Source organism: Electrona antarctica (assembly GCF_951216825.1).
Source record: "Electrona antarctica genome assembly, chromosome: 6".
NCBI classification, from domain to species: Eukaryota; Metazoa; Chordata; class Actinopteri; order Myctophiformes; family Myctophidae; genus Electrona; species Electrona antarctica.
Window position 1 is genome coordinate 6,405,124 of NC_136811.1, and position 27,590 is coordinate 6,432,713.

A 27,590-nucleotide genomic window follows, 5' to 3' on the forward strand; every position below is an offset into this window, starting at 1 on the left:
GGGAGGAGACCCCGGGGCAGACCAAGGCGCAGTTGGCCTTGGAACGTCTCGGGATCCTCCAGGAGGAAGTCACTAATGTTGCTCTGGAGAGGGAAGTCTGGAACACACTGTTGCCCCCGCGACCCGACTACGGATAAGCGGTTGAAGATGGATGGATGGATGGATAATATTCAAAACAAAATGTGAGAAACCCAAAAATAAAGGGACCCATAGTGTCTGTGACCCACAAGTGGGTGTTTGCGACATGTCACATGCCCTGAATAAGGCAGTTGTCTGCCGAAACGTTGGTTTATGTATTCTCTGCGTCGTATAATACATTCTTGGCACTTTGGCTATATCAGTGTGTGCGGCCACTTTTTCGTCTTTCAAAGACTAAACCTTTGGGAAACGGTGGTCGACATGACACAATGCTCTTGGTATATGTTTTTTTGTTGAATAGTGTCAAACATATATTTACCCTCTTCTCTTTCTCTAGTGTGAGGAGGACTTTCAAGTGCAGGGCCAGGCGACCGCCGTCGATTGGAACGTTATCTACCCAGAAAAGGAGTACGTCTTTGGGGACTTCACGGAACGCCTGTGGGCCTACATCACCATCCAACAGCTACTGGAGCAGAGGTCCGTTTGATTGATTGATTGAAAATTTTATTAACAGTTTGCAGAATTACAGTACATTTCAAGCACAAACTCAATACAAAGGCTGTTAACTGTGAGTGGACGACCCAATTAAGCATTACACTTGTTTACAACAGGGTCCACCATGTTCAATTCATCAAAACATTTAGAGACGTACAAATAGACACTTCTATATAGACAAAGAACAGTACAGGAATTCATCATAATGGAGGTAAAAAGGGAAAAGAAACATATACAGTGAGGGGAAAAAGGGGGGGGCGGTGGGGGGGGGATTCAGATTTTACGGGGACCAGTTTCGAATTGCAGCCATCCGTAGGTGCCCTTTGAGAGCGGTTTTGAAGGAGTCAAGGGATTCGCATGTCTTAATGACTGTTGGTAGGGCGTTCCACATTTTGGTGGCATAGGAGCGAAAATAATTTAGTCCCTTGTTTGTGCCGAATCTGGGTTGAACATGATTCGTTGCACTCCCTCTGGTGTTGTGGGTGTGGACTTCGTTAACATTAAGGAAGTATCTACACAGGTACATGGGTATCTTGGTGGAGTATCGAATCTTGTGGACCAGACCCATTGTAAGATGCTGTACTCTGTCACCGACCCTAAGCCATGCCAGTCTGTCAAAGTGGGCAGGGGTGAGGTGGGTTCGGGGGGTGAGGCCAAGTAGGAGCCTGACCAGTTTGTTTTGGGAGGTCTGGAGCCTAGTTTTAAGGGCCTTTGAGGTGCTGTGGTACCAGGAGGTGCATGCATAGTCAAAGAAGCCTTGTACAAGGGCTCCTGTTAAGGTCTTCAAGGTGTTTTTGTCGACCAGTTTACTTTTTTGATTACGTTGGTGGCCATTTTATCACCGGAAAGATTAGCCTCCAGGATGGAACCTAGGTAGGTAATTTCATCTTTACGTGTGATAACATTGTCACCCACTCTAACCAAGAAGCCATTTGCCTTGCTGAGATTACTATTAGATCCAAAGAGAATGGATTCAGTTTTTCCCAGGTGTAAAGATAGTTTGTTATCAGCGAGCCAGGTGCAGATTCTACCGAGTTCAGAGCTGAGGGCATTTTCAACCTGCAGTTTGTCCCTGTCCGAGACCAGCAGTGCCGAGTCATCTGCGAACAGGAACAAGTTGCAGTCACAAGCTGAAGTCATGTCGTTAACATATATTAGGAACAGTAGAGGCCCTAGTATGCTTCCTTGTGGAACGCCACAGCTCACTGGGAGGGGGGGGGGACAGTGTTCCGTTCACTTCCACCATCTGTGCTCTCCCCTCTAGGTAGGATTGCATCCAGCTCACTGATGTGCTATCGAAACCAATTGCTTTTAGCTTGTTAACCAGTATGGAGTGGTTCACTGTGTCAAAAGCCTTTTGGAGGTCCAGCATGACCATGCCGCAGTATTTGCCAGCGTCCACCTCTTGTTTGATGTGGTCGCTCAAATAGAGAAGGCATGTGTCAGTGGAGTGGGATGTTCTGAAGCCAGATTGGAACTCGTACAATAATTTATTAGTGGCAAGATACTTTTCAACCTGTTCATAGACTATTTTTTCCATCACTTTCGAGATGGAGCTTAGAATAGAAATAGTGCGGTAGTTGCCGGGGTCTAATTTACTCCCTTTCTTGTGCAGGGGGGTTACTTTGGCCAGTTTGAAATCTAGGGGGACCTGTCCCTGTTTGATGGAGAGGTTTACTATGTGGGTGATGATTGGAGCTATAGAGATGGCTGAGTCTCTGAGAAATTTGGAGGGAATATTGTCATGGCCAGTGGCCTTGTGGGGTTGGAGGGCACTCAGTACCTCATCAGTTGTTACCATAACTAATTTAAAATCGTCTTTACAAACACCTAGGTTTCTGTAGAAGGTTTTAATGTGCTCTACACCAAAGAGCCCAGAGTGGGAGGGCAGATTGTTAACCAGCGTTGTTGATATGTTTGTAAAGAAGATGTTCAAGTAGTTGGCCACATCAAGCTTGTCAGTGATGAGAGTGTTGTTCGCTTTAATGTTTATGTTTGAAAACCTGGTTTTCAGTTTCTGACTATAGCCTAATTGGTTGTTGAGTAGCTTCCAGAGCTCTCGAGGATTGTTTTTGTTTCCCTCAGCTTTATTATTACAATTTACAATTTACAATTTAGGCATTTAGCAGACGCTCTTAATCCAGAGCGACTTACATTAAGCAAGAACAAAAAGCATGGGAATACATCACATATGTAAAATGCATTTATCGCGAAACATGCGTAAGCTAAGAACGTGACTAGAACATATCTATATAATGACACTATACATATAAACTATAACTAGAACATATCTATATATGACACTATACATATAAACTATACATATATGCTATACTATGCTGTACATATATACTATGAAGTGCTATGACTACATACAATGCACTTATTGTGCTGTCTACATGACATGCTATAAGTCTGTTTCAAATGCTATATAAGTCTAAGAAGTGCTGTCTAAGGGGGGTAGGGTAAGTGCTATGGGCCATGATGGAGTCTGAAAAGGTGGGTTTTCAGACTACGGCGGAAGATCGGGAGTGATGCTGCAGTTCTGATTGCAACGGGAAGTGCATTCCACAGTTTTGGGGCCAGAAGGGAGAAGAGTTTGGGACGTGTGGAGCGTTGTCCCGGCGTTTTTAGTGAGGGTACTTCCAGCTTCCCTGCGTTGGCTGATCTGAGTGCGCGGGAGGGTTTGTAGGGTTCAATCATGCTGGCAAGATATGGGGGAGCCATACCTTTGGTTGCTTTAAATGCCAACATCAGAGTTTTGTATTCTGTGCGGGCAGCGACCGGGAGCCAGTGCAGGGAGCGGAGCAGGGGGGAGACATGTGAGAATTTTGGCTGGTTGAAGACCAAGCGAGCTGTGGCATTTTGGATCAGTTGGAGAGGCTTCAGTGCACATGCCGGTAGGCCAGTAAGGAGAGAGTTACAATAGTCAAGTTTTGACAGGACTGTTGTCTGGATTAGGAGCTGGGATGATTCCTGGGTGAGGAACGGTCTAATTTGTCGTATGTTATAGAGTGTGAACCTACAGGATCGAGTGACAGCTGTGATGTGAGTTTTGAACGAGAGCTGACTGTCCAGGACAACACCAAGGTTCCTGGCTGTTGGGACAGACGTTATTAATGAAGTTACTTTTGGCGGATTTGATCATGGCAGTAACATTATTTCTTAGCTTGTTTCGTTGGGTTTTTAGGTTGTCCAGCTGAGCTTGGAGACCCCTGTTGAAGCGCTTGGAAAGCTTTGACTTGCATTTTAGAAATTCAGAGCATTTTTTGTCTCTGGCATTCGTTGCAGTCATTATGTCCGAATTCATCCATGGCTCCGAGCGGGTTTTCACTGTTTCAATCATCTCAAGCTATAGCTTCTCTGTCAAGGCATTGAGACTCTCAGAGTTTCTTACAGTGCAGGGAGTCTACTGTATATGATGAATACTGTTGAATAAAACAAATCTTTTTTGAGTGGCGCTAGCCCCTCCAATGCGTGGCTTTCCGAAATTATGTCATATGGCAGCAAAGTCTATGGACTTTATGTTTGTTCAGAGCACATCAAAAATAGTTTGTCAGCCAAGTATACATCACTGAGGATACGTCCCAGTTGCATCCATGCGATGGTCTGATCGAGGGTAGCTACTGGGACGTAAGTCGGGACTGGATCATCCCGGCTGGGTCACCTGAGTGAGGGGTATGATGCAGATGTTCGCGAGACCCGAAACCCCGATTACCTTGGGATACATCACTGAGGATACGTCCCAGTTGCACCCATGTATTTTCGTTCTTCGTTATGGACTTTAATGTTCGTTTTTTAACTTTTTTTTGTTTCATACACTACTAAAGCACGAAAAGGAAATGTCCTCAATCATTCATGCCCCCTCAAAAATCAGCATCACCCCCGGCCCACCTCGTGACGTCCTCACTTCACGTGAATTTTGTTTTTCAGTAAGACCGCAACGGAAGAGGAACAAAGCAACGCCACAGCCAAGGCTCTGGAAATGTCCCTGCGGTACAACTTTGTCACTCCGCTGACCTCCATGGTGGTCACCAAGCCTCGGACCGAGGACGGCGAGAGTGACCCCCTCATTGCTGACAAACTGACCGAGGGTAGGGACGATGTGATCCCCTCATCGCAGTGTTGATGTCGTCAACTAAAACTAAGACGAAAAATGTATTGACAATTTCGTCAACAAATAAAAACTAAACTAAAATGTTAGGAAGGGACTAGTGGACAAGAGATCCAGTATAAGTCATTTTACACTTGGTTGCATGCTGAAAATAGCAGATCTACAAGCGTTGTGAGCTTGTAGATCTGCTATTTTCAGCAAGTGTAAAAACATGTCATTTACGACAGCATCAAGCCCCGCCAAAATACATTTTAGTCGGCTAACTCAGCTGTAGATTTAGTCGACTAAAATCTTATTATATTTAGTCGACTAACACTAAAACATTCCAGGTGACTAAAATGTGACTACAACTAAATGGAAACTATTCAACAGACTATGACTAAAATCAAAATCTTCTGCCAAAAACAACACTGCCTCATAGATGACTGACCAAGGGTAGGGAAGATGGAACGGGAATATTTTGTTATCGTTGGATAAGATTTTGTCCACAATTCCATGCTGTATTGATGTGGTATACCAACAGGCAAGCATTGATCAAAATAACAATTCTTCCACATTCTCTAAGACTTCTTGACTTGCACATTAAGTAATAATGCATATTTTAACAATAATTCAACTCTTGAGAGCGTACAATTATTTGGTTCATTTTACACTCTCAAAAGTTAAAGATCTAATAAGGGTCCATTTGGTTACCAACTCTCCATTTAGCTGGGACCACCTGGAACCTCCTCAAGGACCACTGGTGGTCCACGGACCACTGGCTGAAAACCTCTGGTACATCTAATATATTTATCACTATTTATTTTCTACAGAGCAACGACAAGAGGCGGAGAGACTAGGTAAAACATTCCATTATTTTACACCCAACAATTGTTTTTTTGCCAATTTTTACAACGGCTGCTAAATCCCAACCTAAGTTTTCTGAAAAACTGTATTATCGTCATGTTGCTATATATACGTGGCAACATTTTAAAATGACAGATTCTTTACCGGTTTTAACCTCATTTTGTGTGTAACCAGGTATAAGTTCAGATCCAGATCAACAGAGCATGCCATTGCCACGGTTGCCACCAACAACAACAGCAACAGCAGCAACAACAACAACACCATCATATCGACACAGCCTGCATTATGCTCCAGTTGATCCCGTATATTTTGGTAAATACTCAAGTGTGATCCTAGAGTACAGCTCAGCTTCAGATAAATTGGCAGCTGGACTTTCAGTGTCCGATGCAACAGAAACTAAAATTTATAAAAATAAAAGTAAAAAAAACATTTTCGTCAACTGAACTAAATAAAAACTATAATAAAAAACAAAAACCATAACTAACTGAAACTGTATTGTATTTACAAAACTAAAAAACTGAAATTATAGACAACATGACCTTAGTTTTAGTTTTTCTCGTTACCAACAGTAACTATATATATATATTTTTTTAAATGGTATATTTTGTTGTTTTTATTACACGATAGGCCTACTTACTCACTCTGGCCTTTTTGAATCCTGCACATGACAAATAACTCAAAGTATGAAAGAAACTAAAACTCACAATAAAACTAGAAAAAAAAACATTGTCACAGAAATAAAAAATAAAATAAACTAAACCAAAACAAAGCATTGTCACAAAAAGAAAAACGAATAACTAACTAAACTAGCAACTAGCAACAACATTTAAATTAACTGAATTATTAAAAAAAAAAAAGATGAAAAATCCAGAACTATTATAACCTTGGTCCGATGTTACCTCATGTCATTTCAGCTGAAGGAGATCCTCATTTCATGATAGAACTTCCACAGAGAAATGATGCACTGTGCTTCAACATTGATGACACACCAGGCACCATCTTCAACCTGGTCAGAGACACAACCACAGGTAACTAAAACCCATTTAGACCTGAGGTCGATTCTACAAAATGCCTTCTAAATCATGACAGTTTTCTGAAAAACCTTGTCAGTCTGTCAAGGACCCCCAAACACTATATGGAATAGGCCTATCTCACAGCCTGCTTTCCACGCCCACTTCCGGTAAATAGTGGTGTCTTTAACATGAGCATTTACACGTTTTTTTCTCTGGAGAATCTAAGTACATTTTCTAATGTAAAAATGTGACAGACCAATATTATTATGAAGCAAACAAGATGGTAAATCTGGTCGAACAGATAGAACAAACCTTACCTTGAGAAAACAAAAGTTGTAGACTTCTTAAATTACCTCTGTTAACATGTAGCGTCTATGGAGTGACGTCACGCTATCACCACTAACCCCGAAAGGGGGCGTATTTAGGGGGGCGGGGAAATTCTGTGAGATAGGCTTATTGGTCGCCAACCGCCATCTGAAAATGTGTTGTTCCAGGGACCCCCCCCCCCCCCCCCCCCCCCCAGAAGCAAAGATTTGAGTTAAAAATGTTAGCTCTGAAAGAATATACATATTCAAAGATTTGCACCACATTTTCGCGATTAAACAAAAAATAGCAGATCTACAAGCACGGTGCTATGAGCTTGTAGATCTGCTATTTTTCAATAGCTAAAGTATAGCATAATTCTTAAAACACCAAAGGGGGTTCCAATCCTGAATGGGTGGTGAAAACACTGAGTAACACTGAGTAACCTCCGATTATCATTCTGACATTCATTTGGGTTTTAGGCTTAAACTCAGGACATGATATTATCATATTGAATAGTGTGGTAAACCTATGTTGTGTCTCATGTTCGCTGACTCTTTAAATCTTACGTGTAATAGTTTTCACCTGTGTTTCGTGAGTGACCGAATGCAGTTTTTGCTTCCTTATAGGCATTTTAGTCAACGGTCAGACTATTGGAGATAAGAAAGTTGCCCCGGGTGGTAAAGTCAACACCTACTTTGGACGTTTCGGCATCGTCCACAAGACCCTGGCGGTGAGACTGGAGGTGACCACCGAAGACATCTCTGTGTTACAAGATGGAAAACGTGTCAAGTTGCTGTGGTCTGATAAAGCTGCCCTCAAAGGACCCAAGTAAGTTATTAGTATAACTTAGAGCAAAGTATTTCCCAAACGAATGTCCGTGCTGCTCCAGTGTCCTCTCCTCCTTCTGCATTAAAGAGGAATTTCTCCCTAACCCTTTTTTTTACAAAAGTAAGTTGATAATTATGTATATTGACAAAAAAAAAAAAAAAAGATATAGGGCGCTGGTCCTGGAGCTGCTCCTGGAGGGGGTCTAACGCTATTCAATCACGCAATTGTTTTTTGTTCACATCTGTTCTAGATGATGTGACAGATGTGACACTGCACTCTTCCTGGTCTACGTGAGCTGACGTTAGACGTTTTTTTATATTTTTTTTGGTCAATATACATAATTATCAACTTACTTTTGTAAAAAAAAGGGTTAGGGAGAAATTCCCCTTTAAGTGTCCTTGTTCCTGTGATGCACCGGACTAGCCGTTTCAGGCTTGAGGCGCGTTTGGTAGACTCCCTTTGTTATTTCCCAAACGATTTAGCCTGTGATCGAAAAGAGAAATTTGATGTCTCCCTGGCCAGGACCCAAACTACGTACGAAGTAGTGAAAATAGCCGATCTACAAGCTCACAAGCTTGGGTAGATACACCTATGACCACTCCTTCATGCCCTGCCTGCCTCCCTCTCCTCTCCCTCCACTCTTCCTGCCTTTCTGTCTCCTCCCAATTCAATTCAATTCAATGGGCTTCATGGCATGAGAAAACATACGTTTACATTGCCAAAGCAAAAAGTGGAACGATACAATCAAAACAAATCATCCCATGCATTCTCCTCACTATACATATATGCATATGCATATATTTATTTTCCCTTTTTACCTCCTTTTTGATGAATTCCTGTTCTGTCTATAGAAGTGTCTATTTGTACGTCTCTAAATGTTTTGATGATTTGAACATGGTGGACCCTGTTGGAAACAAGTGTAATGCTTAATTGGGTCGTCCACTCACAGTTAACAGCCTTTGTATTGAGTTTGTGCTTGAAATGTACTGTAATTCTGCAAACTGTTAATACATTCTTCAATCAATCAATCAATCAAACTTATGTTATCTCTGCCCTGCCTCCTTTCCACCACCATGCAGCATGGATCTCCTGCTGACCAAAGACTGCACCCTGACGGTCAGTCTGAAAGACTCGGTGACATTTGTGGTCCTGCTCCACCGGGTCTGGAAGGGCCACCCGTACCACCGAGACTACCTGGGCTTCTACACGGTGGACAGACATCTTCTCTCACCGTCCGCACATGGACTGCTAGGTACAGTACATTCGCCTCGGTAAACCCCTCCTCCCTCGCCAGATTTGCACCTGGCAGAATTAAATGTTGTCCAGCAGGGGGAGTGTGTTTACCCAGGCAAACAGTACATAGCCTGGGAAGGCATTCCTTTTCGGTAGAGATGGGGTGTTTTTCCGGTCGGTATAGTCACTAGTCACACTGGTTTGTAGTCATCAGACAGGAACCCCTGAGAGGAACATCCGTATATTACCCAAAAATCCCTGTGATCAAATTCTAGGGCCTACCCAATAAAAGTCTTGATGTATGAATCCGACACGTTTCTTCAAGTACGTCTTGGAATTGTTCGTTTGGTACATCCATCTTTTATTCCAACTCGTAGCGACTGGCGAGACTAAAAACAAACAGGGGACCAAAACAAGTTCTCAAGCCAAAGTACCCCAAAATTTATATTTGGCTGTGGACAAAAATATTCCAAATTATTTTTTTCATGATTTCTTGAAAATAGGCCAATAGGGGCACCGCGGCGCGGCTAATTGTCGCTTCACCGGCAAGTTTCACCGTTATAGCACTCATTCAGCTGCCTTTGCTTCTAAATTTTTACGGGTTAATTAAAGTGCCATTGTATTTTCAGTGCAGACTATTAGAGAATAAACCAGAAGTCCAGAATGATTACCTTTTGAATGAATGAATGAATGAATGAATGATTAATTAATACATTCCAATGGTTCCAGGTCAGTTCTACCATGGGGTTGAGTTTGAGGTTGGAGATCTGCGTCCAGGAGAGGTCCCTGAGAAGCCTGACGCCACCATGCGTGTGAAGGGACAGGAGCTCAATGTGACCAGGTACACACGGCTGGATGAATGGACATTTATAGATTATCGTTCATGAAAGATAATGAAATAACGAGAACTAAAATTGAGGAAAAACATTTTCATTAGCTGAACTAAAAAGAAAAGAAAAAAAAACTATTGTTTGTTTACAAAACAAAACTAAAACTGACAACATGCCCTTATTTTTAGTTTTTCTCATTACCAACAGTATATATTTTTAAATTGTCTATTTTGATTAGTTTTTATTACACAATAAGCCTACTTTGTCTGACCTTTTTGAATCCTGCACCTGACAAATAACCCACAGTATTAACAAAGCTAAAACTAACACTAAAACTAATGAAAACTAAACTAAAACTGAGTATAGAGGGTATGCGTATGCTTAAAGTTAATGGCACATTGAGTGGCAAATCGAGTAGCAAAGCAACAGGCAAAGTGAGTTTAACATTGTTTAATGTTATTTAATGCAATCAGATAGGACTTTTCTGTTTGGATGCATGGGTAGTCAAGGCCAGAAAGTAGTTTTTTGCCACTCTGTAGGCATTCCTAAATAACTTCCGGGTTTGATGATGATGTCACGTGCATACCCTCTATTGTCACAAAAATGAAAACTAATACAAAAAACGATCAAACCCGCTCTAAAAACGAACAAAACAAACTGAATTAGAAACAAGAATGTGTGTGTCACAGCCTCTGCCTCAGCTCACAGCTTCACATTGCAGCGCTCAGAGTATGGGTTTTATGGGTTAGTCTCCTGAAAAGGTCTCCACTATGTTCGCTAGTAGAAATAGATGTTGTCCAGCCACTTTGCAAGCAGCTGGCAACTATAAACTATAATGAAAAATCACACGTGTGTAGTGCGGGGCGCTCTTATCATCATCATCACATTCCGTGCTCAGGCAATCAGCTGAGCACATTCTGTGCTCATGCACACAAACAGACAAAGCTGTGCATATGATGAGCACATTCCGTGCTCATACACACAAACACACAAAGTTGTGCATATGATGAGCACATTCCGTGCTCATACACACAAACACACAAAGCTGTGCATATGATGAGCACATTCCGTGCTCATACACACAAACACACAAGGCTGTGCATAGGAGGGGCTAGCGCCCCTCAAAAATCCTGAAACCTTGGTTTCAGGTGTACTGTAGTGTACAGTGTTTGTTTCATACATTTGAGTCGTTGATATAATGTCTCTTTCTCCATTGGTCCACAGAGGCTGGCAGAAGGACTACAGGAGTGATGTGAAGAATGGAGTAAATATTCCATGCTGGTTCATTCATCGTAATGGAACAGGCCTCTTGGATGGACATGCCTCCGATTACATTATGTCTGGCCTGTTTAACTCTTACTGATGGAAAAGGTACACACATGTAATTACTTAAAGGGATTAGTTCACCATTTTTGAAATTAAGTTGTATGAAATACTTGCAACTGTATTAATTGATTGCCTGAGTTCCGTGGTGGGAGTTCTGCTTTGGTTTAGGTGAATATTTAGTAATTCCGGTCATTTTGTGGGGGGCACATGGGGGGCCACGCATTAAAAGTTAATTAATCCACAAAACTAGCGTAATTTGTATTGTTGACCTATATATTTCTAAAATATTATAGTGCAACTTTCTTTCAACCCAGAGTAGTATAAAAGAGAGTAATGACACTCCCGTTGACTCTCATTGTAACAATGGAATGCGGAAGTACTCATTCTATCTCAATGGAATAGTTCCAGCCATAGGAGCAATGTTTGGAACTATCGCCCATAGGCACACGCTTTGCGGCGAGATCAAAGCGTGTCACCACTCTCTTACTAGATTACTCTGGTTCAACCTTGACCCCTCTATCACATGGAACTATCTTTGGGGCGTAGTGATATGGACACAAAAAACATAGTTCCGTGTGATAGAGGGGTCAGAAATGAACCAGAGCAGAACTCCCACCACGGGACTCGGGCAATCAATTAATACAGGTATTTCATACAACTTAAGTTCAGAAATTCTGAACTATCAATAGCCTATCCCTACTGTAATGTAGAAATAAAGTAAAAATGTAAAATGTACTTGAGTAAAATTTTAAATAAAAAAGTCTCGGTCTCAAAAGTGAGTACATTGTGCAGAATGTCCCATATCGGCAGTTTGCAGATCCAATTCGCTCCGATTAGGTCTCTATCCTTTTATTACTCTATGGGGAAGACACACAGCAAAGTTTGTGCCTATAGTGCATGGACCGCTAGGCCGGCCCAGGCCAGGAAGCACTTTTTAATACTTTTCATTGGTTCAATATTTGTAAAACTCACACACAGACGGTGTTCAATAGCACTGATTTAGTATATTTAGTATTTTTTTGTTGTTGAAAACTTGCTGGTTTCTGCCAAACATTGACGATATTTATGAGCCGTCTGAACATGTGTTTTTGATTCCCTGAAAAAAAAGGAGCAAAGTAAATTTTCCCAAATATCAGTTCAATAAAGATTTTAACTTTGTTGTTGAGTATTTTGTATGTGTGTGTATGTGTGTGTGTGAGCGAGCGTGCAGCCGGGGGCAGGGTCTTTTGGGCTGCGGCATGGCCGCGGGAAGATGTTTACAGTAGGAGGTGCTGAACGCTTATTAGGGGGTGCGTGCGCGTAGAAAAATGCATTTTCGCACATTTTCACGCAGAAAAGTGGCTTTTACTTTCCCTCTCCCCATGCATGAGCAAACTGACACAGGCAATTAACCAGGATAAGGTGCCGATACTGTGATACAGCATATTTATTAGTCCATTAACAGAAATCTGTTTTGATTAAAATTATTATTATTTTCCCCCTCCTGTCCGAGGGGGGGCTGTGCCTGGGCGGAGAGGGTGCTCCAGCCCCCCCAGCACCCTTACTTCCCTCAGCCATGGGCTGCGGTGGGATCCATGTGCATGTATTTAGGTCCTCAGGTCGCCGCCCGGCCGCCCTCCCATAAATGGTAAATGGTGCATTTATATAGCGCCTTTATCCAAGGCCCATTCACACACGCATTCATACACCGATGGTGGCTGAAACCATGCAAGGCACCATCCAGCACATCAGGAGCAATTTGGGGCTCAGGGTCTTGCTCAAGGGCACTTCGACGCTAACTCTGGGGGAGCCCGGGTTCGAACGGGCAACCTTGCGGTTACCATCCAGCCACTCTACCCCAAGGGGGCAGTGAGGCTATTCAACGTTGAAGCTCTGGGTCCTAGTGGTAGGAGGAGGGACTACAGGCGGACCCGTGGATTCATGACCGGGACCGTGCAGCTGGGCTTTAACGTTGAGCGCTCGGTTGCCCTACGTCACTCAGGACCTCAAAGTTGAGGTCCGGGGAGGGACTTCCGGCAGTCTTCCGGGTGCTTCAAAACGCCACTGAGCAACTTCCACTGACATGAATAGCTGGGGGGGCGGAGCTTCGCACCAGTTCAGTCTCTATTATATATATACTCTATGCTCTACCCCTGAGCCACCGCTTCCCCCATTTCAAGGACCCCCAGTTTGACATGCATTAGTCTACGAACCCCCATTTAATGGCATTTCTATCTCTGGGACCCCCCCCCCCATTTATATTGTAAAATCAATGTTAATTTAACTCAGTGTGTACAAATGGTTCCATTTGTACACACTCAGAGTTATAGACCCATAAGGGTCCATTTGGTTCCAAACTATCATTTAGCTGGGGACCCCCTGGAACTCCCTCAAGGACACCTGGTGGTCCCCGGACCCCACTTTGGGAACCGCCTGCTCTAGACAGAGACCCGCCCTTGGCAACGCCCCGCCTGACCCTGATTGGTCAGAGCTCGTTGTTGTGAATGTGAAAAACAGTCAAAGATGGCGGCGCCCTGTGACGCCGCTGCAGCGCTGCTTTCCAAAAACACGCTTTGAGAGTGTAAAATGAAACCAAACGGACCCTTATTACGGGACAGAGAATCATGACCGAATCTCGTAGTGTTCCAAAGGTGAACGCAGCTTAGCACGCGCGACAGATGACGCTCCAGAATGCAGCCTTGTAACTTAATGTGTAACTAATATCTCTCTCTCACACACACACGCACACACACACACACACAGACACACACACTCACACGCTCACACACACTCACACACACGCTCAGGTGGGAAGGAAGGAGGATGCAGGTGACACTCACTGCACTCACCAGGTAGAGAGACTGAGAGAGCCTGACTGACTACTGTGTCTATACGGGAGAGAGAGAGAGAGACACACTGCCTGATACAACACAAGGTTTTTATTCCGGTTTGTTTATAGTTTATTATATCGCCTCTCAATCTCTCCTCTCTCTCTCTCTCTCTCTCTCTCTCTCTCTCTCTCTCTCTCATATATTTCTCCAGGACAACCGTCCGAAACCAGGGCGCGTATTATTATTGTTTCTCCCATTCAGTCAAGTCAAGACTTACTTAAAAAAAAAAGAGCGAAGCCCTGCACCCCCCGTTTATTATCCACACGGTGGCGGCTCAGAGTCAGGGGTAGAGTGGCTGGATGGGGACCACAAGGTTGCCAGTTTGAACCCGGGCTCCCCCAGAGTTAGTGTCGAAGTGTCCTTGAGCAAGACACCCCTGATTGCTCCTGATGTGCTGGTTGGTGCCTTGCATGATGAATGTGTGTGAATGGGTGAATGTAATGCATGTAATGCACAATCTATGTAAAGCGCCTTGGATAAAGGCGCTATATAAATACCATTTACTGTGCATGATGTACTTGTACTGTAGTTTAAATTGCTTTCAATGTTTACGATGTTTCGCTTTAATAACAGCTGGCAGGTGTGTGTGTGTTCAGTGGTGGGCTCATTGGGCTGACTGGCTGAACAAGGCTGGTTCAAAGTCAATCTAACACAATGGCAGATGTGGGGAACAAAGCAACTGGCATGCTGTGTGTGTGGGTAGGGCCGTAGGGGTGTGTCTGGACTGGAGACTGGAGCAGGTTAGTCAGGTGTGTGTGCGTGTGTTGTTCCACTGGGCCTCTGGTTGCGACGTGAAAACTCATTGGATGGGTGGGGGACACCTTTTTGTGGAAAATCTTGTCTGCTGAGGTGTGTGTTTACGTACGTCTTGTAATTCACATAACTCGAGAAACCTTCGTCCCACGACTTCAAATTTGACACGCACGTTCCACAAATCCACACCACCAAAGGGAGTGCAGTGCCCGGCCTTGAGTGAGTCGGTCGGATACACGGATTGTACAGAACCGCCACAAAAGGCTCTGGTCAGGCTATGCCAGTGGACCTGCCAGAACTGAACATGTAGAATTCCAAGGCTCTGCCTCAGCCAATTGATTGCCATTGCAATCCCACACCTGCCATCTGAATACTTAACCAGTCCAGTTTGCACTCTTCAGAGACAGACTGACAGATGCAGAGATTTCTAGTTTTATCCTCATAGCAGTGTTTTGTATTGATCTGTACTTTTGTTGAAATGCACCCATTCTACTAGCCGCAATTTGCAACTCTAGATTTTTTTATAATGGGATGAATCTAGAGTTGCAATACCCTCCATTGACTCCCCACTCATCATTTTGCGTTTGCGATCTGCTTGTCTTAAACGACGTTAAACTCACCAACATTGCAGCTGTAGTCCAAGCTTGAATTATTCTCTTTCAATCTGCAAAGCTTGTTTTTCATAAAAATCCCCCGTAGACATGTTATGAGCTACTTTCTGTCAAGAAGAAGAAATGTTGGAGTTTGGAAGCGCTCGTTTTTATTAAGGAGTCGCGCTGCTGCCTCCTGCATTATGTGCAAATGCGAAACAGATGCATGCAGGGACGTTCAGTGACTTACGACGAGCGCTTCCAAACTCCAGCACTTAGAAAAAGAATCACTTGCACAGAATTTCTTGACAGAAAGTAGCTCATAACATGTCTACGGGGGATTTTTATGAAAAACAAGCTTTGCAGATTGAAAGAGAATAATTCAAGCTTGGACTACAGCTGCAATGTTGGTGAGTTTAACGTCGTTTAAGACAAGCAGATCGCAAACGCAAAATGATGAGTGGGGAGTCAATGGAGGGTATTGCAACTCTAGATTCATCCCATTATAAAAAAAATCTAGAGTTGCAAATTGCGGCTACCATTCTACAAGCTGTGAATACACATTTCAATGAATGAATGAATGAACCAATCAATCAATCAGCAGCAAAACAATGTTGATCATGAAAGAGTGAACACCAGTCTGTTTAAATTGTGTTTCTCAAACATCAAAAAAAGAGAAATCTAAAATAGCCGATCTACAAGCTCACAGATGCATTGCATCATGACGCGTTGTGAGCTTGTACTGTAGATTTGCGTTTTCTCCCCTTAGGGGTCCCCGCCTGGGTCCCACCTTAAGCTGTGTGTGTGTGTGTGTGTGTGTGTGTGTGTGTGTGTGTGTGTGTGTGTGTGTGTGTGTGTGTGTGTGTGTGTGTGTGTGTGTGTGTGTGTGTGTGTGTCTGTGTGTCTGTGTGTCTGTGTGTCTGTCTGTCTGTGTCTCTCTCTCTCTCTCTCTCTCTCTCTCTCTCTCTCTCTCTCTCTCTCTCTCTCTCTCTCTCTCTCTCTCTCTCTCTCTCGTGTCTCTCTCTCTCTCTCCCCAGAGTAGTGTTGTGGGAAGAGGAGGATGAAGTTAAGCTCTCAATAAAATGTTCCCTGGTCTAACTTGCCGGCCCAACATTTGAGAGGACCTGTGATGTCATGCCGCACTTTATTTGTGTTTTTGAGGGGTGCTAGCCCCTCCTATATACAGCTTTAATGTTTGTCTTTCAACGATGCTTGTTTAACCCATTTTGGGCGGGAACCCCTTTTGGTGTTTTAAACATTGTTATAATTTAGCTATTGCAAATAGCAGATCTACAAGCTCATAGCGCGCCACCGAGTGGTGCGCTACTAGCTTGTAGGTCTGCTATTTTTGAAAAATCTTAGATGGGGTTCAGCGGCCTCTTACATCATTTTTTTGGGGTCCTTGACATATTGAACACCACTCATACAGAAACAAGGTTTCTCAGAAAACTGTCAGGATTTTTTAAATTTCGACGTCAGGCCTAAATGGGTTAAGAAAACGCCATAGACAATAAAGATAAATGTAATGTTTGTTTTGAGGACTAAAACAAACATTAGCACCCGTTGCTTAAACAAACATTATGTTGTAATTGATGTTGTAAGAGGATAAGAGCGCCCCTCACTTCACACAGGTGTGATTTTTTCCCCCTATTCATTTGGTCATTAATCATTATTAACGTCCACATAATGAGAGTCCTGCTCGGCCGGAAATATCGCGAGAAAAAGTTATGGCCATTGTTGTGTATACCATGCACACCATAGACATAAGGCAACATTTTCCAAATTTCATCATGCTTTTAGTAGCATGTGACATGTCAAACTAGGGGGTTTTCATGATTCTGAATCCATTCCAAGCATTAGTTTTGCACGAAAAACACTCCTTGGGCTAAAAACGGCCTTAGCCGTGACATCACAAATGTGATGAGGTCAGCACAAATGTGATTAGGTCAGCACAAATGTGATGGTCAGCACAAATGTGATTAGGTCAGCACAAATTTAATGAGGTCAGCACATTTGGGCAAGTGGCAATGGTTGTTTTTAGCCCAAGGAGTGTTTTTCGTGTAAAACTAATGCCTGGAATAGATTCAGAATCATGAAAAACCCCTAGTTTGACATGTCACAACATGCTACTAAACGCATGATGAAATTTGGAAAAAGTTGCCTTTATAGGTTGTCTATGGTGTGGTATACAAAAATGGCCATAACCTTTTTTTTGCAATTGTTTTTGGGCTGGCAGAGCAGGCCTCTCATTCTGTGGACCTTAATGACCAAATGAATAGAAAAAACACAAATAAAAAGTATGTCATGACATCACAGGTTAAACTCTATTCCTTGAGCTTTTGAGCCTGTGGCTCCCCGGATAAACAGAGCTGTCAGAGAGAGGGAGACAGGTATTAAAATGTTCCCTGGTCTAACAGAGCTGTCAGAGAGAGAGAGAGACAGTTATTCTCAGATCAACATGGACTTCATTCCTAGAAACTACTTTAAATCAGTCAGTTGGACACACCTGCCCCCTGCTGGCAAAAGCATTGAAACTCATGTTCAAATTACTAGGGGTGTGTGTGCATGTGTGCTTGCGTTGAAGAAATAATTTGTTCAAAAGTAGCCAAGTATTGACTGCATACAATCATATGCATTTCAGATGGTCAACATTTCTCATTTAAAAAAACATTTTTTTAGTGGTCTCGTAAAATATTCTAATATTTTGTGATAGGATCTTTGGATTTTCATGAGCTGTACGTCATAATCATCAAGATTAAAACAAATGTTTTAAATACTTCACTTTATGCACAATGAATTGAGAATGTATGAAAGTTTCACTTCTTGAATTATATTAGGGGAAAAATGAACTTTTACACAATATTCTAATTCATTGAGATGGAGCTGTATATTAGACTGCTCCCCGACTGGACCATAGAGTATTAAAAGGATAGAGACTGAACCGGCGCGATAGCAGACACTGGCCTCACTGCAAAAATCTAAAAATATCTAAAACCACATATTACACACACAAAGACCCCCAGGAAAGTGTTCTAAATCTTCTAAACGTCATTGACATATATTGCTTTTGCATAAAGGGTGAAGTGTCCCTTTAACCTGACCTCCAGTTTTCTGAAATAAATATTTTCACGATTTTTCAAAAATAGCAGACCTACAAGCTATTGTAGCTAATGTCTAATATACAGCTCCATCTCAATGAATTAGAATATTGTGTAAAAGTTAATTTTTCCCCCAATATAATTCAAGAAGTGAAACTTTCATATATTCTCAATTCATGAGCTTTCTATGAGCTTGTAGATCTGCTATTTTTCAATAGCTAAATTACAACATAATGTTTAAAACACCAAAAGGGGTTCCCGCCCCAAAATGGGTTAAGAAACTGTTGGACGACCAAAAACACTAGCAGGGGTTCCTGTGTTACATTGAAATCGGTGACCTATGAACGGAAGCAACAGCTGTACCCATTCAAAATAGTCTCTTGCTCAAGGCCTCACAAGCTGCCGGCCATGGGGCTTAGCTTAAAGGGATAGTTCAGATTTTTTGAATTTAAGTTGTATGAAATACTTGCCATTAATATAGTGGTTGCAACTGTATTAATTGATTGCCCGAGTCCTGTGGTGGGAGTTCTGCTCTGGTTTTGGTGAAATATCAAGTAGTTCCGGTCATTTTGTGGGGGGCACTGGGGGCCACGCAGTAAAAGTAAATGAATCCACAAAACTAACGTCATGTTGACCTATTTCTAAAATATTAGTGCAACTTCAGTTCTTTTTTTACCCCTCTATCACACAGAACTATGTTTTTTGTGTCCATATCACTACGCCCCAAAAAATTGTTCCATGTGATAGAGGGGTCAAAGTTGAACGAAAGTCGCGCTAATATTTTAGAAATAGGTCAACAATACAAATTACGTTCGTTTTGTGGATTCATTTACTTTTACTGCGTAACATTCCATTGTTAATCCGGGCCTGCTATGCCCACTTAGAATACTTTTTGTGTACCACTTCTAGTGGCCAGGCGATGTTTGCTGGTCATGCTATCTTCCTAAATCTGCATGCGGTTGTTGGTATAAAATACTCGACGACGCATGCGCAAAGGCATGGAAGCACCGCCTCTGGCGGTCAGCAGGGATGAAATGGAACTCCATGTGGTTTTCAACCCTTTTCATGTCGGTCCATTATTTATTCTGCATTTGAGCCACGGAACCACCATTGGATGAGATTAAGCCTCTCGGAACCAAAACTTGGATTATTTTATTATCGTTAGATAAGATTTTATCCACAATTCCATGCTGTACTGATGTAGACTTTGATCAAAATAACATTCTTCTACATTGTCTAATTGTGTAGACTTACATTATGTAATTGTTTGACAATATTTTAACTCTTGAGAGCGTAAAACTCTCAAGAGGTTGAACCTGGAACCCCCTCAAGGACCACTAAGTTGAAAACCACTGTCCTAAATGAAGCATGTGTCCTGTCCCCTCTGGCAGGTGGTGATGTCATCAGGCGAGGACGGTCTCATCGGGATCCCCTTCCCGGAGCACAGCAGCGAGCTCCTGTCTCGCCTCAACGACCAGCGCAGGGCGGGGCTGCTGTGCGACCTGACGCTGACGTCGCGGGGCGCGCGCTACCCCACGCACCGCTCCGTCATGGCCGCCGTCAGCCTGTACTTCCGCCGGCTGTTCGGCGTGGACGAGGAGGGCGGCGGAGGTATAGTGCAACCACTTCCTTAAGTGACTGTGTGTGGGTGGCTGGCTGGGTGGGTGGCTGGCTGGCTGGGTGTGTCTGAGCACGAAAACAGCATGGTTGTTTTTCACCACCTGTGCGCAACCTAACACACACACAAACACACGCACATATTAACTGTATATATGGTGATTTTGGGTGTGACAGTACAGTACAGTACAGTAGAGGGACCCCCACACGGTAACTCTGTCATTTCTCAACCGTTTCGGACTGGCACCCTGGGTGCGTTCCTGTTGGTCTGGTGAGGGTTTGAGATAGGTTGTAGTTGTAGGACTAATGACTGGTCTAACCAATGACTAGTCTAAACCAAAAACTGTCTAAACTAAGTACTGCACCCTTTCAAACGGGAAGCGAGGAACGCAGGTGTTGTTGCCTGGATCAACGTCAGGTCTCCTCCAGGGGCCCGTTCCACGAAACTTGGATTAGAGATTAAACCGGGATTTAACAGATATCCTGTCTTAATATATCCTGGATCAGCGATTAACCGGTTTTATGAAAGCTGGTTAATCTTGCCAGATTAATTTAACCAGTTAACCTGGATATGTTGAGGCTTGATTCGGTTTCATGAAAGTGATGCTACATTAGTTACCATGGAAACTAATGCTTTGGACTTAGCCTGCTCCGGACCAGGCTAACAGCCAGGTTTAACCTAATGCTGATGTCTTTACTGTTCATTAAGCAGTCAATCTGATCACAAACCAATGACTTTTGCCACACTTATTCAATTATTATGGGTTTATGTTGCCTTGTTTGAATCGGTCTGCATTAAAGGACTAATTTTAGCACTATATACAAAATCAAAGAACCAAAATATATAGGCTGCACAACCTCATCATGACAGCTTGTGAGCTTGTAGATCAGCTGCTTTTGGTGAATGTTCCCCCAGAATAGGTTTGCTGTTGTGCAAGTGGTAAAGAAAAAACATTATATTATAAAACAAAATGTGAAAACATTACTATAAATTACCATTACTCATTGTTTTACAACATATTACCATTGTAACATTTCACCCACTATTGAACCCATGACCCACAGTTCACCAGTCTGGCCCCTGTCTAGGCAACAACCCCCTTCCCCAAAGGTAGCTCCCTCAGAGGAGGGAGTTATGGCTAAATATCACGATGCTACAATATCATTATGCTTACAATATTAAGAATTATATTACATTTATTATGACGTTTCATTATGAAGTTTTAAGTTAAGAGTAGTGGTAAAATGTAGACTATATTTTTGGGGTAGTTAATCATTCAGTCTATCCACTATTGAGAGTGTTTTCTCTCTTTAATTACAGCAGCAGTATTTATTTTAGAAGCTTAAGTCCTTGTATCAGTAAGTCTGGAATAGATTAGTAAAGATACTGAGGTATACAGAAGGGGGCAGTAATGCAACTATTAAGGATGCCAACTGCCATAATACCCCACGAAGAAGAAGGATCTGCAAATCTGTGTTCCACGAAATGGGTCGAGAGAGGAAAAGCCAGGCTCTGCATTTAGGCAGGCTTTATGATCCTGGCTCGATAAATCCACCCATTCTAAGCCTCGCTTGGCTTTAGTGGAATGGAATAAACCAGGCTGTACAGACCAGGATTTAACAAACCTGGTTTTGGCTTAAATCCTGGATTAGTTAATCCAAGTTTCGTGAAACGGGCCCCAGGTCTGCTCAAGAGGGACGCAACAACGCAAGCGTAAAAAAAAGCTAAACAGTATCCAGGTCTGGTGAGTCGCGGGCACGTGCACGAAACGAGCACACGCGCAACAAATTCACGGGACCGCGCTCACGTAAATACGCTTGCGTTGTCGCACCGCGACTGCTCCCCAGTGCTCCGTGCTAAAATGCAGGTCTCATTGAGCGTTATATCGCTTCACGTTTGAAAGGCCCTTAAAGCTAATCTTTAAGTTTTATTCTAAATGACCACTATAGGCGGGGGAGGGGACTCTGCATTCAACGCGTGCCAGCTGGACTGCGTGTCGAATATGACTAAAACTGTTTTGTTAGCCCTGATGTAGCCTCGGTACCCAGGCTTTAATTTTCCTCGGCGCAAAAATGTAAAGTCTGGGGGAACGCATTGGCCGCTCTGGTCTAGAAGTGGGAGTCAACCCTTCCGGGTGGGTGTCACTATTTGTGACGTAGCGCTGCACTATAGGGGGGGAGAGGAGGGGCCGGGCTGACGGACAGATCGGTGAGGTCCAATCAGGGCGTGCGCAAATCTCAGCCGCGACCCGCCCCTCTAGACCTGAAACCTAACATGTTAGCTCAGGCGAGCCCTGATGAAGACCGATATAGGTCAAAACATGTTGGTTTAATAAAGATTCTTCTCCTCTTTTTAATATTTTTGTGTGCCCGGATCTCCGCCTTTTTTCAATTGATGACTAAAACTAACTTGGAGGTTTTATTCTAAATCACCACTTTAGGCGGGGGAGGGGACTCTGCGTTCTCGGTGTGCCAGCTGGACTGTAACTAAAACTAACTTTAAGTTTTATTCAACTAGGGGGAGGGGCCTCTGCGTTCTCGGTGTGCCAGCTGGACTGCGTTTCTCCGGACGCTCTGGACGCTCTGCTGGACTTCGCCTACACGGCCACGCTGACCATCCGCGCGTCCAACATGAGAGACGTGCTGCGTGCCGCGCAGGTTGGAATGCTTTGGAATTTTTACATTATAGTTTAGTTTTAGTTGGTTTTAATTAGTTTTTAATGTGGGTTTGCTAGTTTCTGTAAGTTATTTTTATTTTTTTAACAACGATCAGTTTTTGTGTTAGTGGCAACAGGCAACAGTTTTTGTGGCAACAGGCATTCTGATTGGCCAGTATGAGATGATGCATGAGCATGTACGAGCGCCTCTCACTTCACACAGGTGTGATTTCTGGGTGTTTTCTATCCCCACAAATACGCAATTTTGAACATTCAGGCTTTCACATCATATAGGGGCTTTTATGGAAATTACTCTCAGGAACAGCTCAACTGATTTGGTCATGTGCGTGATGTCATCAGTATCACCCTACTTTGTATAATTCCTCCTCCTCTTCAGTCTTCAGTTCCAATTTTGCATTTCCACTTAGTTTACAATGTCCGCCATTGTTGATTTTCCAAGCTGGCATGGAATGGAAACAAGCCTGATTTTTATCTAGCATCAGTATTATATTGACTCAAATATTAAATAATCTGCATATCAGCACCTCCACCACCTCAGGACATTGTGGTACTGCAGCTAAAAGTCCAGAAAGAAATGACAAGGACTGGTTATATCAGAGTGGGGATTGAGGCTCAAACCATTAGAAATACGTTTGAGGGACATAGACAATATGATATTAAATGTTAAACACAGTTTTAAAATTCATGGTTTTCGTTATTTCGTTAGTTTCCGTTAACTATAACATCTTTGCGCGCCGCGCAGCTGCTGGGGATCCAGTGTGTGGAGAACGCCTGCCGAGACATCCTGGGAGAGGAGGAGGAGACCAGAGGAGGACACGAGGAGGAGCGAAGGGGAGGAGACGAGGAGGAGCGAAGGGGAGGAGACGAGGAGAAGGAGGAAGGGGGAAGAAGGAGGTAGGCCTGTCATGTCACACTTATTACATTATCCTCTAATCGCAGTTATATTTGTATGTTCCTCAAACGTGTCCATGTCGAATTTTTCAAAAATGGCAGAAATGGCTGATCTTACAAGCTTACAACATGTCACGTTGTGACGTGTTGTAAGCTTGTAGAAAATATGTAGGAAAGATGTTTCTTAATTATTAAGCGTGCATTCGGATATGCGCACCGGGAATGTGCTCATTTGTCTTTTCTTTTTTTTGTGCGCTGGGCGGTCACGTCACAGAAGCGCACCTTATTTTCTTTTTAAATAGTTAAAACCTGGGCCATGGTTAAGCGCACCAGATTTTCGGAATAAACAAAAAGCACACCAATGCGCTCAAGTGCGAGTTTTGCTCTGTGCAATTTGCGATTACGATTCCTAAAAGGCAAAATATGAACAACAATAATGCAACGTTCCAATGTTCAATACACAAAAAAAACAATTAAATCGTTAATCACAAATTATTTGTGTGACAATTAATCGTCAACTTAACATTTGTAATGGTGACAGCCCTAGGAGGAGTCCTGACCACCACCACCAGGGGGCGAGCTACGACAAGCTGGGAACGGCAGCAGCGACCGCGGCGGAGGGACGGGAGCCGCCGACACCGCCGCCGCGAGAGCGAGGATCCCGCCGCAAAACTGACCGCACGAAGATGAGGAGAGTGGCATCGGTGACAGGAGGGGTGGAGCAGGACCCCGCCGCCGCCCCCCAGACCACCGTGATCGCCCCCCAGACCACCGTGCTCGACTCCAGTGCCCTCCAGCAGCAGGAAGGGGAGGAGGAGGAGGAGGTGGAGGGCGAGGGATCCAAACCGGTGACCGCAAGTGGGCTCGGGCTGGGCGGTGGGCAGCGGCGGCGGCAGGGAGAGGAAGGCCGGAAGAGGAAGTGGAAGTCCCACGTGCCGCAGCAGTGTCCCGTGTGCCAGAAGGTCATCCACGACGCCAGGAACCTCCCTCGCCACATGGGCACGCACACGGAGAGAAGCTGCACGTACCTCAATGGGCTGGGGCTGTGTCTGTCGGTGGGGAACGTTGAACAGGAGGACCGCGTCCTCCAGACGTCCACCACCGTTAGTCCCCATGTCCAGAGCTCCATGCCTGCACAGACACCCACCACCGGTCCTCCCCATTTCCAGACCTCCATCTCTGCACAGACACCCACCACCCGTCCTCCCCGTGTCCAGAGCTCCATGCCTGCACAGACGTCCACCACCGGTCCTCCCCGTGTCCAGACCTCCATGAGGAGAGTGGCATCGGTGGGGGTGGAGCAGGACCCCACCGCCCCCCAGACCACCACCGTGCTCGACTCCACTGCCCTCCAGGGGCAGCAGCTCCGCCCCTCCCCCGCCCCCCTCCTCCACCGCTCGGAGCACAACGGAGGAGCAGCAGGAGGAGGAGGAGGAGTGGGGGAGGGAATCGGCCGGAGCTCCATGTCGGTGAACGGGGGCGCGGCGCACGTGCGTGCCCTCCTGACCCCGCCGCCCCATCACCCTCCTTCGTCGCCCGCCGCCACCCTAATGCCTCCTCCCCCCGCCGACGCTGCAGCCGCCCCCCCTGACCACCTCCTCCACCTCCTCAAGCACGAGGAGGAAGAGGAGGAGGGGGGCGAGGGATTCAGACCGGCGACCGGCGCTCCGCCCTCGGGCGAGGCTTTGCCGGCGTCCGTGCTGGCGGAGCGTGTGGGCTTGGTTGGGGCGGGGGGCGGCGGCGGCGGCAGGAAGAGGAGGTTTCCGTCCCAGATGCCGCAGCGGTGTCCCGTGTGTCAGAAGGTCATCCACGGCGCCGGGAAGCTCCCTCGCCACATGAGGACGCACGCGGAGAGAAGCTGCACGTACCTCAACGGGCTGGGGCTGTGCCTGTCGGTGGGGAACGTCGAACAGGAGGACTCGGAACTCGGCGCCCCCTCCACTACGAGTCCCGCCCACGCTTCCCCTCCGACCGCTGCCCAGTCTCAAACGCCCGCCGCCACCTCTCCCGCCCACCTGCCCCTGACCGGGACAGACTCCTGAGGGTCTCGGACACAAACTTCCTGCCAACATGTAGGATCCACGGGGGAGAGGAGCGGATGGGATTGGACAAAATGTCTTGAGAGTATTTTGTGCGGGCTCAGCTCATTGGCCGAGCTGCGTGGGGTCTATACGGAGTTGTATGTCTATATGTTGTTAGATGTGAACACTTGTCATCCATCTAGAATGTTGTTGTCTGAACCCATTTTGGGCGGGAACCCCTTTTGGTGTTTTAACTAAGCATTATGTTATACTTTAGCTATTGAAAAATAGCAGATCTACAAGCTCTACAAATGAACTTGTAGGTCTGCTATTTTTGAAAAATCGTAAAAATGCGGAACTAATCTTTGAATATATATTCCTTCAGAGCGAATGTTTTTTTTATTTCGACGTCGGGCCAAAATGGGTTTACTCAGGGGTGTCCAAAGTGCGGCCTGCGGGCCAAATGCAACCCGGGGACAGTTTTTTTTAATTAACCTGTGCATTTCTCAGAGTATAATTTGTCAGGATTCCTTGTTGTCAAAAATGGCTATTTTATTTCATGTTTTACCTTGCATGTCTGGCTATAGTTGTGGCCCCTGGCCTAATCTAGTTGAATACCCCTGCCCTAAACCATTCAATGCTTCACAAACTAAACCAACAGTACTGTTTTGAAATCAATTCTATGACATGGTAGACGGATGTGTTTTGATTGATTGAATACTTCATTACCGTTTGCAAGAAACGTACAGTTATACAACAAGAAGTAGACATCACCTATTCTGTATTATCATGTTTACTTCAGGAGTTCTAATGCATAATACATTATTTGGTAATGGTGGAAAATAAAATGGCTGCCATGGCCACCAGGGGCGTTTCTGCGATGGCTCCAAATCTGAAGATGTTCAGGGCCCCAAACTGTAAAGTACTTTTATGAAAAAGTGAAAAATTTTCGTCTCAATCTTACTGACTATAATTCATCTCAATCTTATGGACTATAATTCATCAAGACATATTGGTGGCGTCGCTGAGTTGATTCCCTCTCTGCCGTGGCTTCAGAAGAACAGCTGTTGGTTTTAAAACACACAACACATCATTTCAAAGTGTGGAACTTTGAACTCGTTCATAAGCAATACATTTATTTGATGCATTTTGGAACTCTGGGTTTGAACGAGGTATGCTGGACCCCCATCCCGACTGTGTACTTTTCATATATTCCTGGGAATAACGAACAGACGTATGAATGAATGCGTGAATTAATGAATTAATTAATTTCAGGTGGTGTGGTCATGGTAACCCTGCCAAACGAAGCTATGTGGGAGAAGTACTCTCCTTACCTTTTTACACTCAAGTAATAGTACCGATACCGCAACAACACTCTGTTACAAGTAAAAGTCCTTTCGTAAATTTGGTGTCGACGGGGGAAGAAAAGCCGTCCCAATTACAGTTGCAACCCAGGTCCATTTTTACTTCTAGAGCGTTTAAAGGACCACTTCACCACTTTTCAACCTATCTTCATATAATAGGTCCTCACTAATAATCATGATAAAATGGCACGATTTTTTTCTACTCAGTCTGTGTCTCATAGGAGGGCTGTGGGCAGTTTAGAAACCGTCTTCCAGTGACATTATTAGGCAGATTTTTTTTTAAACAAGATTTATTTTACAAAAATGTGACTACATTTGACTGGATTTTTTTGGAATTTTCGTTTTTTCATGTCATATGAAAGCAGGGAATCATAGCTTCAAATTTACATATTGGTTCAGTTTGACCCACCAGTTTTGGAGATATGGCTTATAGAGTAATGTCTTGCAGAGAAACAGCGAGTTGAGAAAACGGGCTTGAAAGGTTCACTTCTGTGGTCTCTAACATTACACCTAGCTACATGTTTAAGCATTTATTTCATATTTACATGTCGATTTCAGCTCTGACATTTATTTCAGACA

General features: G+C 44.2%; 2 protein-coding genes across 5 annotated transcripts in view; both read left to right on the top strand.

Moving 5' to 3' along the window:
• Positions 1 to 11,871, top strand: part of LOC306924418 (inter-alpha-trypsin inhibitor heavy chain H3-like) — a gene marked incomplete at its 5' end in the record, with an annotated part of 85,741 nt that extends 73,870 nt beyond the window's left edge. Inside the window, 9 exons of the mRNA XM_079502912.1 lie at positions 476 to 615; positions 4,567 to 4,727; positions 5,560 to 5,586; positions 5,768 to 5,905; positions 6,508 to 6,621; positions 7,539 to 7,740; positions 8,820 to 8,992; positions 9,703 to 9,814; positions 11,028 to 11,871. Coding sequence (XP_079359038.1) covers positions 476 to 615; positions 4,567 to 4,727; positions 5,560 to 5,586; positions 5,768 to 5,905; positions 6,508 to 6,621; positions 7,539 to 7,740; positions 8,820 to 8,992; positions 9,703 to 9,814; positions 11,028 to 11,166 — 1,206 coding nt within the window. The 3' untranslated portion in view covers positions 11,167 to 11,871. The remainder of the gene's footprint in view (positions 1 to 475; positions 616 to 4,566; positions 4,728 to 5,559; positions 5,587 to 5,767; positions 5,906 to 6,507; positions 6,622 to 7,538; positions 7,741 to 8,819; positions 8,993 to 9,702; positions 9,815 to 11,027) is intronic.
• A 1,763-nt stretch (positions 11,872 to 13,634) lies between these two features.
• On the top strand, positions 13,635 to 26,521 carry LOC306925715 (uncharacterized protein). 4 transcript variants are annotated; one of them, XM_079504733.1, is made up of 5 exons: positions 13,635 to 13,759; positions 19,832 to 20,051; positions 22,576 to 22,715; positions 23,478 to 23,629; positions 24,168 to 26,521. In XM_079504733.1, the coding sequence occupies exons 1-5, from the start codon at positions 13,733 to 13,735 to the stop codon at positions 25,666 to 25,668; spliced, it is 2,040 nt and encodes a 679-aa protein (XP_079360859.1). In that variant the 5' UTR covers positions 13,635 to 13,732; the 3' UTR covers positions 25,669 to 26,521. The 4 variants fall into 4 exon arrangements, with proteins under 4 accessions (XP_079360859.1, XP_079360861.1, XP_079360860.1 ...); XM_079504735.1 differs by having other exon boundaries at positions 13,665 to 14,055; XM_079504734.1 differs by having other exon boundaries at positions 13,665 to 14,043.
• The last annotated feature ends 1,069 nt before the right edge of the window (positions 26,522 to 27,590 follow it).